At 25.9% G+C, this 20261-nt stretch overlaps 1 protein-coding gene across 1 annotated transcript; it reads right to left on the bottom strand.

The window, feature by feature from the left end:
- Positions 1–2722: 2722 nt before the first annotated feature.
- Positions 2723–12537, bottom strand: LOC129988006 (fez family zinc finger protein 2-like). The gene is made up of 2 exons (XM_056096074.1): positions 12529–12537; positions 2723–4692 (listed from the first exon to the last, which is right to left on the bottom strand). The coding sequence occupies exon 2, from the start codon at positions 4469–4471 to the stop codon at positions 3842–3844; it is 630 nt and encodes a 209-aa protein (XP_055952049.1). The 5' UTR covers positions 4472–4692; positions 12529–12537; the 3' UTR covers positions 2723–3841.
- Positions 12538–20261: the final 7724 nt, after the last annotated feature.

Genomic DNA, 20261 nt, shown 5'->3' with positions numbered 1-20261 from the left:
TAAATAAGCAATATATAAAGATATATTATCACTTATTTATGCTGAAAATTTGTTTATTAAAATACATTGAATTTTTACATTTTAAAATACAGAGGAATTTTTATTGAATAATTCTCTGAGCTTTTAAATAAATTATGAAACATATTCTGTAGTACACATAAAACTCCAATATTAAACTATTGTACTTTTTTTTTTTTGTTATGATTCAACAAGAAAGTTATTGCATTGATTGAAGTGCAGGGGAAAATTAGGGAGACAAAATAAACAGAATGATTTAATCCTTCTAAAATAGTAAGAGCTACATTGCCACCACAATTTAAAGAATAATTATTATTTCTACTCAAGGGGAAGAGATTGGGAGGAGAGAAAGCAAGAGATAAATTTGCTGTTCAGTATTGGATCCCATTGACACCAACCATATTTCAGTTTATCAACTTTAAAGTATCAGCTTACATAACCTTAATACAACATTCATGAGAAGTGCATAAAGTTTCTAAATGGAATTATGTATGGGAAATTAGAGTTTTTTGTAGAATAACTTTTGAAGAAATGACTAAGAAACTAAATGCATAAATTCTGCATGTTTCTTTCAATTTAATGTTCATTTACACAAATGATAACTTTCTTTAAAAATCCACTGAATCTCTATCTATATAAGGCAATGTTTGTATGTGCGTTTTTTTAAGATAAAAAAAACTGGTGGACCAATTTAAGTGTTGCTTTTTGCAAAATTATCTACTTTATCCTGAGAATGTTCAGTTATTAAAATCTTTGATCAGATCAATAGAGAGAAAGTAAGGAACTTGATAACATAATTATACTGAAGTTTACGAGTTTAGAAATATTTTTATCTATGCGTAGATGTAAGCTCAAGTGCATTTACATTCTAACTTTTACACAGTGAAGGTTAATTTTTGTGGAACTCGGTACTGCTCTATTTTTTTGCTGTTTTATAAGTTCCTTGTTCAGTAATTAAGATAGTCTTGCAGCGTTATATGAAGATAATGATTAAACCATTACAAGTATGTGGACTGAATTTGGAGAATCCATGTATTTTTCGTGAAAAATTATACATTACATGCTCGCATATAAGAAAATCAAAGAATTTATTAAAAATCTTGAGATCAAGAACTTTGTGACCCATCTCTCAAATCGGCAAATGATATTATCAAAAACATTATTTATCAAGCAGCATTATAATGATTTTAAAGTTGAATACAACAGTAATTATAATTCATGTAATCCAAAACACAAAAATAATATATAAGTAAATACCTAATTTTAACTAAATATAATAACTGGTACCATATTTCTAATTGTGTTCATTTAATTCTAAAAACACACTCAAATCTAGATATGGCAAAAAATTGTAGGGTACAGCAACTTCTATGTATGAAAAATATAAAGAACTTGTATTTATAAAAAAGCAATGAGAATTTAAAAAAATTAATAATTTAATAAGTTTACAGAAATAATTCATATGAAATGAGACACCATCTCTTCAAAGTGCTATATCAAATTTTCAACATCATATTTTTATGTTGTATTACTGATTATCTATTCAACCAAAGGAAGCTTTACTAAATATTCAGTAATTCTATCAAGGTAGAACTATGAAAAAAAGGAATATAATTTAAGTTTCACTACAAATTATTTAAGCAATTTGGAAAATAAGATGTTAGTATAAAAAATAGATCTATGCTTTATTCAATTTTTTTTGTCGTCAATTTGCTGCAGCTATTACTATAAATAATCACTTTATACTCATGAAAAGAATGTTAATTTTTTTAGTTGTGTACTCCTGAAATGCAAAAATTTGCAAAATATAATTTTGTCAAAGATTACATTTTTATATTTTTCTTGACAGCTAATTAATTTCTTATCTTATATAAATACCACAAAAAGAAAATTTCTGTAGTGAAGTGTCCATCCAGGAAATTAGAAAGAATGACAACAATACAAAATAATTCTTTAAACTTGCAGTGAAATTTAAAACAAAAGGATAAATGTTGAAATATAATTGCTCATAAACGTATTCTTAATATTCTAAAATCTTACATGTATATAAAAAAATAAAGAAAAAGAAAGTATCTTTTGCATATGCTAAATGTTCCTACCTTATTATTATCTACTAAAATATATATATATATAAATTTAATCAGATTGACTAATATTTTCATTAAATAACTGAAATATAATGATATATATTATACAATTAAATATTTCCATGGAGATTAGAATATAGTTCGAGAGTATGGCAAGATACAATGCTAATAGACATCATAAGATACTTATTATACAATTTAAAAATGCAAAATAAATATCTTAGAAATAAGAAATCATATTGACTGAAAATACTATATTTTTTAAAGAAGCATTTTCTTTTTTGCTTGAAAGGTAATCATAATTAATACATTTTTTAACTCTGAGATTGAAAATAACACATGACTTTTATAAGAAAATGAATGCAGGAGCAGATAAATATAATTATTAATTACACAATAATTAATACTATAACTGTAAGGAAAAAAATTTTTAAATACACTTTCAAAGTACATTTGATTCTAACTAAATCCTAAATGAATTATGAAGAAAAAACATAAAATCGAGATTAAGTTAAGGAATTGTTTGTTTTACCCAATAAATATGTAATGCTCAAGAATTTCAAAAATACAGACAATGCTTAATAAATGTAAGAGCTATAGATAAATTTTTTTTAAACAAAAACATTCCTGAAATAAAAACTATCCGTTTCCTCTTTCTATTTATTATTCAAAACATTATTACATTAATAATTACAATTCAAAAATATTGCATGAAAAGCATCTTTTAACTAAAATCAGTAGATCTCTTCTTAAAAGAACACCATTTAAAACTATATACAGTACACTCCCGATTATCCGCGGAATTGGGTGGCGCGGCCGCCGCGGATAACAAAAATCGCGGATAATCCTAAAAAAGCTAAAAACGGGTATAGCAAAAGAGAAAACAGTCATTCCAACTTTGAAAAATCGTTTTATGTACAATAAAACGTAAAATAAACTGCAGGAAATGTTTAACTACCGCTTAATATTTTAGTATATCACTCAAAACTAACCTAAAATGCATTTTGTTAATGAAAACAGAAAAGTACTTTGTACTTACGAGAAGCGTCAAGGATACACAGAAAAATTAATACATATATACTGTTTTAATACAGTAATGTATTATGTAATTACAAAAGCATAACTGTAAAACTGCACCTTTTTGGGGAAAAAACAGTAAAAAAAAAAAAAAAAAAAAAACTTTGTGCGGCAGGCGCGGATAACCCGCCCGCGGATAATCGGGAGTCTACTGTATCAGTAAATTTAATTACATTATAAACACTTGTATTAACCAAATAAGCAGGTATAAACTAAGACAAGAAAAACATCAAAATTACATCAACATCAAACATTTCTATCTTTCTGAATGATTCTATACTGGGGTAGAGAAATTTAAAATAACTTGATATGCATTTATCGAGAATTAAATTCATTACAAACTTAGGGACTATAAATTTCAGATTTTATTAAGAATAACAACAGTACTTTATATATAAAGAGTACTTAGTAAATGATCAATCTTCCAAAATACATACTACAGCACTCATATTAAACTAATATTAATTTGATTTAAAAAACAAAAGAACATTTTTCTAGTTTTATTTTTATTTGTATTCAATGACTACAATACATGCTTGTATAGGCAGAATCATAAAAGCATCATCATTTTTTTAATTCATAAGTTTTGCAATTGTTAAATTATTATTAAAAAAATTAGTTTGCCAAAATACAAATAGCAACACATATTGCACACATTATTACGATTGTCCTAATTTCAACAACTCCTCCACAGCTATTAGAGATTCTGAATTACTGCTGCAAGAAGCTGAATGATTAATATAATCTGTTTCATTTGCATATTTTTTGTGGCAAAATTGACATTCAAATATTTTTTTATTTAATTTCAACATTTCTTCAACTATTTTTTGAGCTTCAAAGGTCTGATTGCAAAAATTTACATGTCGCTTCCAATTTCCCTTTTTTGGAAACTCTCTACCACAGAATTCACATCTGAATAATTCAGCTTCTGCTGTTGATATATTACGGTTTGAATCTGTTGGAACATGTACGATTTTGAATGGCTCAATTTCTGTAGCTGAAGTTTTGCTACCAGAATCAACCTGAACTTTTAAAGTTTTATTACAAGATGTCGAATGGCTTAAATAAATTTGATCATTCTCAAATTTTTTGCCACAAAAACTGCACTGCCATGAATCTGCGGAATTCAAAAATGTTTCAAGAACTTCTTGTGTTTTCAAGTTTTCACTGCAAAAGCTTGAATGCCATTCACAAGTTTTCTCATCCAAAAATTCTTTGTCACAAATCTTACATTTAAATTTCTTTTTCAGTGGAGCCTCCTTATTACCTGATGATGATGAAACAAACATATCCTCTGTCGACCTGTCACAATACCTCGAATGCCTATTAAAATTAGTCTTCCAAGAGAACTTTTTTCCACAGAATTTGCATTCAAACGGCTTCTCCCCTGTATGCACACGTATGTGTTCCTTAATTCCTGTAAAACGCAGAGAGCCATAGTTGCATATGCTACATCTGTAAAACGTTTTGCCACTGTGTTGATTAGAATTCTCAACCACCAAGATGGAAACTAAAAGAAAGGAAATGTAGCTATTACTTTATTTTTATACATTTTAATAAATACCAAAGAAGTACAAAAAAAAATGGCTGAAAAAGTCCATATATTTTCATTTACATATATTAAATTTGTTTTAACTTTTAAAACTGCTTTTATATGTCATTTTTCTATAGATAAATAATCTCAATTACCACTTGCATCTTAACTTCCACAGCAGTTATTAAACTTCTTAAAACTAAAGATCCCTAATAGCCTTTGGTAAATGGGTTCAAAATAACGAACAAAAATTTACACCAAAGCAAAATAATAAAAATAAAAATAATGAAATTCCTTTTAAGTATATGATACAACCATATGAAAACAAGACAGATTCTTGCAGTACTATTCTACATGATAAAGCTTTGAGATTTCTCTGGGTTAATAGGTCATATGTAAACTGGCATAAAATGTTGAAATTTGTTACAAGTTGTTGAATGAAATTTGAGGAACAAAACAAGCTCCCTTTGCTATAATATTGTGATCTGATTCTGCATGAAGGAATCCATGGCACATTATTTGTTAATTCCTTCTGTTTCAAACAACAATATATCACCACTAAACAATTTATGCTAGATTTTCTCCAATATACACACCCATTTAACAAAGAAATATTTTACCACATGAAATTACGACACTAGAAAACACAAGCTCAAAAGGCAGAAGTTTCATTTGGGCATGTCTTATATTAATCAGATACAGGGGACAGGGTGTCCCTGAATTCATGTGCCAAACTGTAAGGGTAGTTAAAATACATATACAGAAGCATCTCTTTGTGTAGTAATATATGGCAGGGAAAAAGAAAAAATGCCGAGGACCGAGTGGTCCAAATCTAATTTCTTGGCATGAAATGAACCATTTTTGCAAGTTGGACAGTGTAAATATGGAAAAATTTTGCAATCCTCTTTTGTCATATTGGGAAAATGTTCAAGTACAATATTTAGCCCCATACCTAAGATGCATATCTGCTTTCTCAGACAATATAAATTGCTCCCTCACACAAAACAGCAAATAATCGTTTGAAGCTTGCATAGGATGATACAAATTCTCTGTAACTCTCCAACATTTTTCTTATTAAAAAATTCATTGTTATTTAAGATAAATCACTAAACTTATGTATTATCTGCTCTAAAAATATTATATAAATAAAGAGATTTTTCTTTTCTTTTTCATTCCCTCAGAATTTCATGTTATATCTGTCTATACTTCTCAACTTCAACCCCATATTGCTAAATAAGAAAGAAAAAAAAAAATGCTTCTTTATGCATATTTTACTACACTTAAAGTTTGGATGATAAATTCAGAGACATCCTGTGGAAACTAATTAATCTTTGGTATTTTTTCTTTCCAGTAAGAAAAGACAAAGTGATTAGCAATACATGCTAAAACTAGTTCTTTATTTTAGCATTAAAAATTTCTAAATCATGGCTTTCTAAATAAAAATTTACAAATTTCTTAGAAGTCGTCCAGGTGCATATAATTTTTTTAAAAAAACTTTAAAATAAAATATTTATTATTTTTAATATTTAAACACAATTTTTTAAAGAGCATCCTGAAATAAAGTAAATCTTTTATCTATTGAAAAAGACTAAAGATTTGAAAACATGAATATACAATAAATTATTGATTAAATATATATGTATATATATAAAATCAGGAAAAACCTTTGATGCTTGATTTAAGCTAATTTTAGCATTCAGATTTATATTATTCTCAAAATTAAATAAAGAACTATTTCTTACTACTGTATTTTTTACTTCATCTTAGAAAAGAAAAAGAGCATTCTCACTTCTCCGGCAATTCCAATAATCAGATAAATAATCTTATGCAAAAAAGTTTCGAAATCTCAAAAGATTTATGAGAATGATCAAAAGAAAGCAAATGAAAAGCATTATTATAAAATGTCATTTGAAACTTAAATAGAACAGCACATATTTTATTAAATATTATGGAAAACTTCATTACCAAGAGGGAATAATGAGTTGTCTGAAAAGAAAGCTAACATAGCAAAAATTTTATTTTGTGCTTGTAATAATAAAATAAATATAAATCATTAAATATACATAGTATTTATCAAAAACATTTTAAAATGTGTTAAAATACAAAAGTGCTTTGAAAAAAATAAGTTCCAATACAAAAAATCTAAACATGAAAAAAAAGTTTACCAAAACTGTAATCAAATAAATAGCATTAATAATTAATGCATGCTTAGTGGCATTTTGCTAGCAGGAGGCTTAGACAAAAACTTACCAAACTTTAGCCCCAGGATTAAATTTCTTTACAATTCTTTATTGGCACAACACAAATTAATACCATTATTCAATCTTAGTGATGATTAGAGGTTCTATTAAAAGAATAGTACCATATGATTGAAACTTGCTTATTCGGTAAATGATGTTGCAAACACAGTTGTAGACTCTATAAACTTGATTTTTATAAGTAAATAATTAAATTCCATAAACAGAAAGAAGAAACTTTAATATTTTTATTCGATATTTAAAAATTTACAATGTTAAAAAAAATGACATGAAATGATTGATTAATTGATATATTAATCATAATCGAGTAACTTTATACAACTAATGCAGAAAAAAGTAAAAGTGACTGCATTTTGCAGTAGTCAGATACATTTAATATTCAGTGCTTCTTATTAAATAAGATTTTAAAGATTTGCATGAAGAATAATTATCTTAATGAAAAAACAACATAAAGGCCTAAGATAAATCTGTATCATTAATCAAGTAATTTTAAAGGGTCAACTTTAAATTTACTTGAGAACTTTGAAGGTCAACATCAATTTATTTACAATAATTAAACTTATTAAATACATTGTTTTCAGTAATTTCTTTTAGATTTTGAGGCCATAGACATAAATATGAAGTAGGTTCAACAATAAATAAAAAAGTGAATAAATAATATGAAAAAGAAAACCACAACACATTTATTCCACTTTAAATATTAATACTGAACATATAATTCAGTAATACATTTTTAAAAAAATAAGATTTAATGGTTTTAGCATAACTGGAAACCATAATATTCCGATTGATTGATATAAAAGCTAAATTTCTACTTAGACATTATAGTTATAACAATTTAATATTTATTTTTAATACAGGCAACTCTATAACTTATTATTATTTTTTTCCATTACTTGCTTAGGAATATAGTTAAATTTCATATTCTTAAATTAATTTTTGATGTACATATATATTATAACTCAGTATAGGGCTACATTTGCTTCATGCATACAACTGTTAGACTAAATTTTGAAAGATTACTGTACTTAATGCCAAGTTTTTTCAAATTTCTCAAATACACGAGTTAAATAAATACATCTATGCCTAAACTGTAAAACTGATTCTGTAAAGGATGAATCTAAAACATCTATAAATTTTAATACTAAGTATTAGAATTAATTGTAATAAAGTTTTAATTCATATAAAACAAATCTTTTATTTAGGTACAACAATACACTAAAGAAAACTCAATTTTCTTTTGATAAAATAAACTTGCAAATGATAATTTATAATAAACTTGCAAAACTGACAATGATAATTTATCAGATAAATTAACTATGTAAAGCATTTAACATTTAGCTACTTATCTGCAACCATTAAAGAACATCTTTTCAGCTTTGAAAAATATGGGGCCATTTTTAATCTGAAGGGTGGAAAGAAAATGGTAAAAAAGAAAATATGGCAAGGCAATTGTTACCTTATTAAAAAAATCTGAAAGGCTACCAGGATTATGAGACTGTCATAAATTCCCAAAATTTAGAATTTAAAAGTGGAACACAAACATATCTAATTTAACCAAATTTGATAATCAAAAAAAAAAGTAAAATTTTCAATTATTAAAAATTAATTTATGTTTTAAGCATCATTTCATAGAATTGCTTACCTTTCAATTGCTACACCTTGTTTAAAAAATTAGCAACTTTGCTTTTTTTAATGGGGAGATTTAATGTACACAACATAATTTTCATTTTATAGTTTATTGGGCATAAAACTGAAGTATGTAAATTGCTAGATTACAAATAAAGTACTACCAGCAGAATAATAAAGGATCGTGAAATGAAAGATAGTCCATAGAGTTAGCCAACAATCCAATAATTTTTTTTCTAAAATTACCATAAGTGAAATCCCTCTCAATAAGGTTTTAAAAGGGATTTTATGATTAAAACATTAATTAAAAATTATTCTCCTTAATATTTTATTTAATAGTAATAAATAATACTTCTTAACTTGGGCAGGCTTTAGATAAAATGTCAGACTGTTCAAAAGAAAGGGGGAGAAGGGAAAAGAAATTGAGAAAGATAGTGATTACATTTCATAAAATCCTAAATTCTGTGTTAAAAACTGGAATTCTGGATATATTCAAATTGCAAAAATCCTTGTTGCAAAGTAATAAATATTCAATGAAATCGGTTAAAAGAACATTTTATGACGATAAAGTCATCTAACAAGCCACATTTCTGAAATAATAACATTGTGTATTCATGTTATTATTTCAGGAATTAGATGATGCCAATAGAAATTTAAAAATGATATACATAAAAATAAATAGAGAGACAAACAGTTTTACTTATACTCAAAAGATTTCCTGCTTTATCTCTTAGTTAAATGTCTTATATTAATAACACTCTGTACTTCAGTGTAATTCATTCCTATTACTTCTAGGTGATATTACAAATTTGTAGGTAATACGGCATTAATAATAATAAAAGATACAGTTTCAGTTGGTTTTTAAAAATATCAATGATATACATTATTTAAACCAATTCAGGAAATATTTTGAAAATAAAGAATAGACAAAAAATATTTGTTTTGGGAAAGAATAACATTATTTAAATCTAACAAAAAATATATGTATATAAAATTGATTATGTATATATATCAAATTCATTAAAATCAGTCACAAAAGTAAAAAATTATATACAAAATAACGCATGAATTCTGAATGACACAAATAAAAAATTTTGGGAATAAAATAACTACAATTATTTATAATAAACACTTAAATTCAGTAATTTTATGATGCATCTATACAAATAAATTCTTCCTAGGTAAGGAATATTGTATGTTCAATTAATTAGGAGCACAATCAGCAGCATAGAGCAGAAAGACTAGCAAAATGCCTCGGTCCAGAGCTATAAGAAGCTCCTTCCAAAATTTTGACAAAAAAAGAATTGATTTGATAATTTCAACAACTCCTGTTACCAAAGCTCTCACACACATTTTCAAAATGAATAAAATTTTAATTGAAAATTTCCAATGGACAAAAGAGGTTCATCAACCAGCAACATTGTCAACTGAACAGCCTTTGTCCAGAAAATTAGATTTCAAAATTTAAAAAAAAACTGTTCTAAAATAAATTATTTGAAATCAATTCAGAAATATCATTAATACACAAAAAATAAAATTGTGCCACATAATGTAAATAAATGCTGAATTATTTTCATGCCTTTTCTAATTTATAAGATCCAATTAACAGTATTATAATGAAAAATTAAGCATCTTATGAAATAAAATATTTATGTAATTAGTTATAATAATGAGCTTAAAGGCCTAACAAAAGCATTTGCCAGCGTTCCCTTACAATTTAATTATGCCATTGAATACAAATATCCAATTAATGGAAACAATTTAGAAAAACAATTCAAAAATTATACACTGCATTTCTTATGCCTCATTAAGTGCTTGTTAAAATTTGACTTATCTGAAAAGCACTTTTGACAAATGTTGCATTTATATGGTTTTTCTCCGGTATGAAGTAAGATATGTTTTTTCAAATTGCTTTTCTGGAAAGATGTATAGTTACAAAATGAGCAAGCAAATTGCTTCAGCATATCTGCAGAAAGGAAGCCCCCATCAATCCTCTCATCATGAAAAACTATAAAAAAACATTTCACACCATGAGTAAATAAATAACACCAGACATAATAATAAAAATATTAATTCATTTCAGAAAACCCACTTGATTCAATTCATCTTATGTCATAATATAGCAATAAAAAATGTCACATTCAAAATGCTATCCAATACAAAAAGCATAGCTAAAAAAGGAGATAACAATAATTAACAAAGGAAAAAGAAAAAAGATATTAATCCACAATTAGCACACACAATTTCTCAGGTTGACCAAAAATGTTTTTCATTCATGAAATCAGTCAGCAATATTCTTAGATCCTTTTAACTATCATCAGAAATCTTTAAGGAGAGAGGATTAATGAAATGTTTGCTTCAATTACACTTTATTAAAGGCAAAGAAACCATAATTCTGATCCCTCAATTCACTGTATCTCAAAATATCAGGGTATTTTTTTTAATTGCGGCTAATAGAAAAAAAAATATGTATAATTTAAAACTAAAATAGTTTTGATAATATACTATTTCAATTATTCAAAACAAAATCCTTTAAATCCGTGAATGTTTCTTTCAAAGTTAATTTTTGCAACAAAGCAGAAATAAAATATTAGTTCTGTTTTAGATCTTTAATTCTAAAAATTATAGATCTTCTATTTAGAGCTCTTAATTCTAAATAGGAAAAATATTGTTTGACGAATTAATGGCAGAGGAAAATTCTATTTAAAAAAGGTTTTATACTCAAAAATCAATTATAAAAATGAAGTCATTTCATGGTCATGTGATAAGAATCAAATTGACTAAATTTTTATTTTGCATATCTCACAAAAGGAAAAAAATATATAATGTCACAGAAAAGAATAAGGTAATATGTATTTAAGCACTAAATAACAATTATCATGTAACAGCATTGTAAATCAACTCTTTGTGTAGTTAAACAAAATATTTTATGAAAGGAGGTGCAGAATTTATAAATTCTGAAAAAGATTAATAATTAAGAAATTCATTTCAACATAAAATTTCTTCATTATATGATAGCTAATTGGACGCAACAGTACAACAAAGAACAAATTCCAGCCTTTTGAAATAAGGCTATATCTATTTTTTGAACAACATAAGAGAAAAAATTGTTTTTACAATTTTATTATATTTAGCAATTTTACTGCTATGTGACCTTGAAACTAAGGATAAAAATGAAAAGAGGGACAAAATACTGTTGTAGCCAAATGTTGAGAAGACAATAAGAGAAAGAAAATCAAAAAAAGAATTACGTACTTCCTTTTCTCAGAAATGCACAAAATACAATATCATTCAGAAGAGACAATATGATTTATAGCCCAAAGATTGCCTATAGTTAATTTATCTTCTGAAATTGATTCTATGCTTGCCACACAAAAACTAAAACTTGATATAAGCATTTGCAAATGTTTACAGTTTTAAATCATAACAAATTTTAAAAGAATATCAACTGAATACTGTTCTAAGAGTTTAATATTTTCATGAAAAATACAATATATGATATTGGTATAATTAAGTTATGAAATACTATTTGCAACCATAATTTAACACTGGGACCTTGATTTAATCTAATAATTCATTTAATATAATGAATGCAATTTTTATAAAATTTATTTCAGAAATAAAGGCTTAAAAAATCTAATATTACCAAAATCATCCTCTGAAGGTCATGGAGGAAAATTGAATAATGGTGTTTTTTATATTAGGTTGGCAATATATTTATGCAAACAACTTTGTGAAAATAAATAAAATTCTTTTTATAAATTCATTTAAATTTTTTTTTAAAACTAATCAGATTGCCTCTAATTGGTAATTTATTCTATCTGTATTCCAAAAAAACTTCAAAAAGGTCTGGAGAGAAATATGGCCTAGAATAATTAATAATAGTTTTTCAACACTTAAATCTCAACAGTAATGTAATATTTACCAGGGCCTGTAATTGATTGCTTCCAATTCAGCCTAATGCCGCTATCAAATTGCTGTTGATTCTTAGATCAGTTCGATGGTATTACTAGAATTGAATTAAGCAGAACAAATACTGTGCATGCATTTTCAAAGGGTTGCAAAAATAAGCTAAAGATTTTAAAAGTTTCTTTTTTTTTTAACTTTGTAACATACAGAATATGTATATATCGATGAAATCTTAATTGAAATCCCTTTCATTATGGGCAAAACTCAAAAACAAACAAAAAAGATTAAATCAAGCCAAAATAATAATAATAATTAATAAATAAAATTTCAATGAACAAAAGAAATTAAATTTAGCATATGGTTTAAACATCACAATTGTAGATCTATATGATATTTTGAAACAAATCATCAAAGAATTCACTGCCTGTCTTTTTGTTCACTAGGATATGGAAACTATAATTAAAAATATGTACTATTTTAAATACATGAAATTTTTGTTTTGTCATCAAAATCTACTTAAAAAGGTATCTGGTAAAAAGGAATTTTCATTATATTATGAAAGATATAATACATAATATGAGGTATATACCTTCTCCCTATAGTCTTCTGGTATATATATTTATACCAGAAGATCACAGAGAGAACACACTTTTTAAAATTTTTTAAATATTTAGATATTTTTAAAAAAATGTTGATTAAAATTTCTTTTCTAATCGGGTGCCACTTCATCAATGGCCACTCCTGTTATTTACAGTATTTCAAGCATTCAACAATTCGTGAAAGGTGCAAGCAAACAACTTGATAATCAATAACAAAAAAACAAGTTTAAAGGGTCAACTTGTGCGTAATTAAGTGTCGCTGAGAAGATGATTTCCTGTTAAATCTTTTCCCGCAAATATGGCAAGAGTAGGGTTTTTCGCCAGTATGTATTAATAGATGGTTCTGCAGAGTGGTCGTATAGAATGTGGCATAGTTGCAATAGATACATCTGTGTAATTTGCTTCGTCTTTTTGACCAAGCTGATTGCTTTTTACTACAAAATGTTAAACCTGGAAGGATAAAGATAAAATGTTTTATATCATACATGGTAAAAAATTACATGAAATGAAACTAAAAGCAAAAATAAAGAAAGGATAATAAGTATATGAAATTAAAATAGGGATTAAAAAAATCTAACAACAGATTCAAATTGTAGCCAGCTATAAAAGTAAAGATAATTCTAAATATCATATGCAATCAATCAGATTCAACAGACTACAACTATATAGATAAAAAGAAAACTGACTGAACTAAAAAAAAATACTCGCCTTTGCATAGTAATAAATTTTATATTTCAATAAATTGAATCCACGATTTTATGGACAATAGAGCAAATATGAATCATAAAATTATTGATAAATTTGAAATGGTGTTAAAATTTTGCAAATAACTAAAATTTGTGTAAATATATTCATATATGCTTGATAATTGAAAAATCGGTTTTAAATAACTATCTAGCCTGAATCAAAATGAAAAAATTTAATATAGGTTTCTATGGGATAGTTACTAAATTAGCACAATATTACCTTCGGCAATTTTAGACATTTTGCAAAATCCGTAATATTGGTATTCAATAGAATACTGGTTTTTCATGTACAGTGCATATACAGTATATAAAGTAGTCAAAGAATTTACATGATTATTACAATTTTGTTTCAAATAGCAAAAAATTAAACATCAAATGACTTCCATTAACTTGAGTCAAGTTCCAAAAACAGCTTCACTAAAGAAAACTCTTATTATGAAATTGATTGATATTTTAAAAGAAAAATTTCTTTTAGATACTACTTTTTGATGTAAATAAATTTGTAAAAAAGCAGCTATTATTTTATTCAGATCATGTCTTTTGTAGAAATTTTGGAATTTACAACATTGCCATGAAAATATGAGAGTAAGCTGGGAATAAATTCAAATTTTCTAAAAACTCCCTTTAGAATATTTTAATACAAATTAAACAGTGTACATCAATCATTCTGAGGAAAAAGTCCTTGCAGAGAGCGTTCCCTTATTACTAAATAAACATATTTTTATTACATTTTGGGAAGGGAAATGAATGATTTTTTCTTCCTCTTCTTTTTCATTCTACATAATTTTTGAATCTCTTAATTTTGTTAGATCTTCCTCCATAGTAATAATAGGACAGCTAAGGCTATACTGTTGAACATTTTTAAAGTTTTCCCCTATAACTATAAATATAACTATTTTAAAACTATAATAATTATAGTTTTAAAATATTACAAAAAAGATTCAGTATATCAAGAAACTTTAAATCTACAATGCAAATTGCCTCTTATTTCATCATAATTAAACATAACTCTTCTAACAGGATTACAAACATATAAATTGAACATACTTAATGTTTCTAATAGGATTTCAATATATGAAATATGAGTATTTCAGGTTTTATAGTGATGCTCAACACAATAAAACTAAATGCACTTTCAAAGAATTACAATCTAATGTATGAAGAAATCAATAAACATTGAAAATGAATCAGCATTAAATATGATAAACATTTAAAAAATATAATAAATACATTTCAAATTAATCAATATAAATAAATAAGCACAAATTAAAAAAAAAGTTTGTTATGGCTGATCTAAAATTATTACACATATAGATAAAAATTCTGTCATAAGCTCAAAAAGAAAACTGAATAATATGAGCTGAATGAAATGTCTTCTACGTTTATCCATTAAAAAAAAAATATCATTCAAAATAGATCAGATATAAAGCATTAAAAAACTACAATAACTTTTCATCTAAAAAAATACAAATTAAAACACACTGCAGATATACAAGAAAAAACATTACTAACATTATTCAAATAAAATGTTACTGCACACTTCAATACTGGAACATCACATTTTACAATATTTAACTTCTATAAAAGTTTCTTTCCCATTGTTTTAGACCAGTTTTTTTAACTTTCAGATGCAAAGTATGGAAGGTGCTTAATTTTTTTTAAAAATCTACCTTAAGATACCCATGAAATTAATCAGGTTTCAGATATCTCATAGTATGAGAAACAATTTTAAATCTTGTCTCTGAACACAAGAATTCAAAAATCCAATCAGTTAAAAATGAAATTTAGTATATAGTCTTTTCATCAACACTGTAGATTCTTGTTCATTTCAGATGAAATTTATTATCATCTTATACTTACCCAATTGATTATAAACAAAATAACTCACTATGCTAAATGAATGAAATTTGATACATGCTCTTCACAAATAAAAATGTCATTATAATTATACAAATAAGTTACATAAGAAAAGTTTGTCAAAATCCATAAGTTTAAAAAAAATACAAAAAGTTAAATAGATTAATTTGATAGTTTGTTCAACATTATTACCATGAATGTACAGTAGTATCAAACCATAGACCAACATTATTACTACCAGTTTATCAATTAGTTCTGTATCTGTTGGCATGTCTAATTGTGCACATGTGATTGCAATAATTCAAAATCCTAACAAGCAAAGAAAATGAAATCTGAGATGATTTTAATCAATTCAAAAAGAGATGCAAAAGGCATACCAAATTTTATTTATGATATGAAACTGATCAGAAAACATATAAAAGAACCCGGATGATTATTATTCCACCTCTGGTTAACAGATTTGATGTACAAAATTATCCTTTGCCGAGTTTGGAATCCTGAAAACAAAATTGTACATATCTTGTTTTTTTTTTCCAAATATGCAACTTATATGCCAAACCTTTTTGCAATATATATTGATCTTCATTCAAAACAGTTATTCAAAAAGCTGTTTCTAATTAGCAGTATCTTCAGATCTTTCTTCAATCTATGAAATTTATTTAATATATATTGAATGCACTCTTTTGGTGCATATCATAGTGGTGAAGAAAAATTAATGTGCAAGATCATTACTATTTTTTTAGCTTTTTTTAATAATTTTACTTCATATTGCTAATATTTATCAAGTCACAAACAACACCATATGAATTCTGCTAGTATTTAAATATTTTCACTTTTAGCAGAATATTAATTTTTTTTTTTCAGAAAATAAATGAAAGAAAATTGTTTCAAATACATAAAAATTAATGATTAAAATTTATAACATATAAAAATATGTTAAAAAATTATGATACAAAAGAGAAAAATAAATTTGTTTAGCAAATAAGCTATATAAATTAGAAAGATAAAAATAATAAAGGCAATAAAAGTGAAGAAAAACAATTAAAAAGAAGATAATATGAAAAAAATAATATCAACAATTGTTAGCAGAATTCCACATTATTAAATAAAAAATGCAGGTGCATTTACATCTAAAATAAAATATAAATGACATTCATCCCAACATTCTCAAACTAAGAACAATCCTTAACTGGGAAGGTGCAGTATTTCAGACTGCTAAGGATGGACTTTCGATCACCAGTATTCAATTTTTAGCTCAATCAAATGAATTGACACTGTAGCTTCTTATTTCCCGACCTTCACAACACGTTCACTTTTTCAACCGGTTTCAATGAATGTTTTTTAAAATATCTATATATTTCTTTGCATGATGTCTGTGAAACCACATTTCACTTTTAGTGTTCCAGTATTATTTATATAAGGCTTAGCAGACAGCTCTAAAACTTAAGTCCTTGAAATATCATCCAACCTAGTAATGCTCGTTATGAAGCAGAGCTCCAAAGATTTTTAAATGAAGCAAAAAGTGATTTTAGCGATGAGGATTACTATATAAAAGACTTTTTCGCTGAAAGTTCACATTCAATTGATTCTGGTATGTACGTTCAAATGTAATTAATTTTTCTAGTTATAATGTATTTTGAAAAAAAATTTTAATATATTAATATAGCAAGAGAAATATCTATAGAATTTACAGACTGATTTTTATACTAGTACTTAATCCATATTTTTAAAATGCTCTCGAAAACTGTGCTATAAATGTTTACAAGTTTCTGCATAGAAATAATGCTGATAAAAAAAAATGTCAATTTTTTTTCTCCATATAATTGTTCAATTCTCCAATATATTGTTTTCTATATACCTTTGTATACTGGGAAAATAAATACAACTTCAAAAGTAAAATATTTTTTCAAGAATACTATTTGTTGTAACATGTAATTTGAGAAAATGTATGTTCAAACACAATTACCTTTTTCAATAATAATATATTTTGAAAAATTTCTAAAACTTTTATATCAAGAAAAATATCTGCAGAATATATTGGCTAATTTTCATGCTAATACCTTCATTAGAAAATTTAATTTCTGCATAAAGAAAAAGTCTCGTACAATTCACTTCCCCAGTTAAGGGTTAATCAAATGAAAGAAAGATAAATTATTTACAGATACATAAAAAAGATGACATATTTTTGATTTTGAGATAAAATATTTACAGATATATAAAAAATGACATATTTATAATTTTATTTAAGAAAATGGCTAACTGCTTACATGATTGCTATTATGCATACTGCATAAAATATATGATTTATAAGTTTTGAAAGTGCTTTAAAACAAATTTGGTCCAATAAAGGTGTTGCACTTATGATCAAAATATATAATGCAACAGAAACAGATCGTGAATTTACATTGTTGAAACCCTTTTATAAGACACTTTACAAACAACAGCATCTCATCACAAATGGAAAGATATTTAGACGGCTAAGTTTTGATATAGAGTCATTTGGCACCTAGTGAGATTTGCAATTTTTTGGTGGCACTTTTGCTATCATTAAGGCATTTCAATAAAATTTGACAATAAACAATTTTTGGTGAAAATGACTGTATAACAAAGCTATTCCATTTAGACTGATTAAAATAATAGTCATTAAAAGTGTTCTAGACATGTTATGTGTTTCAATATAAAAGGATACCCAGAGTCAGAGTAATTTATGATAATAGAAAAGACCAATTTCAGACTTGCGACAATAATAAGTAACTTATTATACACATGCACATATATAGTATTTAAAAGTTAAAAACTAAGAAATTACATTTAAAAGCTCACATATGCACACACACAAATGGAGAGAAGAAAAAGTTTCAACATCAAAAATAATAATACTTGCTGCAAATTTATGTCAGATGCATATAAAATCTGTAGTTATTAAATTCAGTTCAAATACAACAGGAAGACATTTAACACTTATAATTCAAAAACAAACACACATGCACATATATAGTATTTAAAAGTTAAAAACTAAGAAATTACATTTAAAAGCTCACATATGCACACACACAAATGGAGAGAAGAAAAAGTTTCAACATCAAAAATAATAATACTTGCTGCAAATTTATGTCAGATGCATATAAAATCTGTAGTTATTAAATTCAGTTCAAATACAACAGGAAGACATTTAACACTTATAATTCAAAAACAAACACACATGCACATATATAGTATTTAAAAGTTAAAAACTAAGAAATTACATTTAAAAGCTCACATATGCACACACACAAATGGAGAGAAGAAAAAGTTTCAACATCAAAAATAATAATACTTGCTGCAAATTTATGTCAGATGCATATAAAATCTGTAGTTATTAAATTCAGTTCAAATACAACAGGAAGACATTTAACACTTATAATTCAAAAACAAACACACATGCACATATAGAGTATTTAAAAGTTAAAAACTAAGAAATTACATTTAAAAGCTCACATATGCACACACACAAATGGAGAGAAGAAAAAGTTTCAACATCAAAAATAATAATACTTGCTGCAAATTTATGTCAGATGCATATAAAATCTGTAGTTATTAAATTCAGTTCAAATACAACAGGAAGACATTTAACACTTATAATTCAAAAACAAACCGACTCTAAATTGGGAGAAAAAATTTGCTCATAAACAGCCAAGAAAATTTCAATCTAGAGTAAATTAGAGAAATAAATATTTAATTCAATTGAACAGTATTACGGACATAAGTGAACAAACATCTCATAGTGACGGAAAACTCAGTATAAATACAATTAAAATACTTTGAAAATAAACATCGAGAATTTGTTTTGGAAATAAATTGCGAAAAAAAAAATAAATTTTCATTCTATGAAATTAATTTCAAGAATCTGGAGGAATTGTATCATAAATAAATAGATATAAGTTACATTTTTTTATCACTAGCTTTTGGAAGCACCATATTTTTCTACTTTAAGTTTTCTTTTCAATATTACTCAAAGAAATTTTAAAATGAGCGTGGGGGGAGAGACTGAAATTACTTAAAATTAGGAGAATTGGAAAATTTATAATTTTAAACTCTGATACTTCACAACTAAATTTTTGGCCACCACAGTTATAGTTAATACATCGAAAAATAATTCTTTAGTAAATGTTTTTAAAATGATGGTATTATCATTAGAAAATTTTTCTGACCAAGAGACAGGATTAGGCCCTCCGGATATGAATTTAAGCTACATTTCTATATTATAAATCCGAGTAATGAATAGTGTTACTTCAAATTGAAGAATTGAAGTGAAGTTTAGAAAATTTCTTTACATAGTAGTTCTGGAAATATTTAATTTTAGACACTATTCGGCTCTCTGTATAACGATTGTCAGATTTATGGTGGATTTGTTAACCCGGCAAAAGCCAAGAATCTGTTCTGGAACATACGCTGAACAAACCTTCACCCTATTTCCAATGTCTCTCATGCATTCTAACTGAAGTCTGAACTATTTTCCAAAAAGCAGTCCGAAAGAGCTAGAAATATAAATTCTGAATTTTGTTGTT

This window comes from Argiope bruennichi, chromosome 10, assembly GCF_947563725.1.
Source record: "Argiope bruennichi chromosome 10, qqArgBrue1.1, whole genome shotgun sequence".
In the NCBI taxonomy this organism is placed as follows: domain Eukaryota; kingdom Metazoa; phylum Arthropoda; class Arachnida; order Araneae; family Araneidae; genus Argiope; species Argiope bruennichi.
Note: the sequence above shows the minus strand (reverse complement) of the source record. Positions and strands in the feature narration are given on the sequence as shown.

Bases quoted from the DNA above. Each gene is read 5' to 3' on its own strand.
- LOC129988006 (XM_056096074.1), bottom strand. From the start codon at position 4,471: ATGTTTGTTTCATCATCATCAGGTAATAAGGAGGCTCCACTGAAAAAG.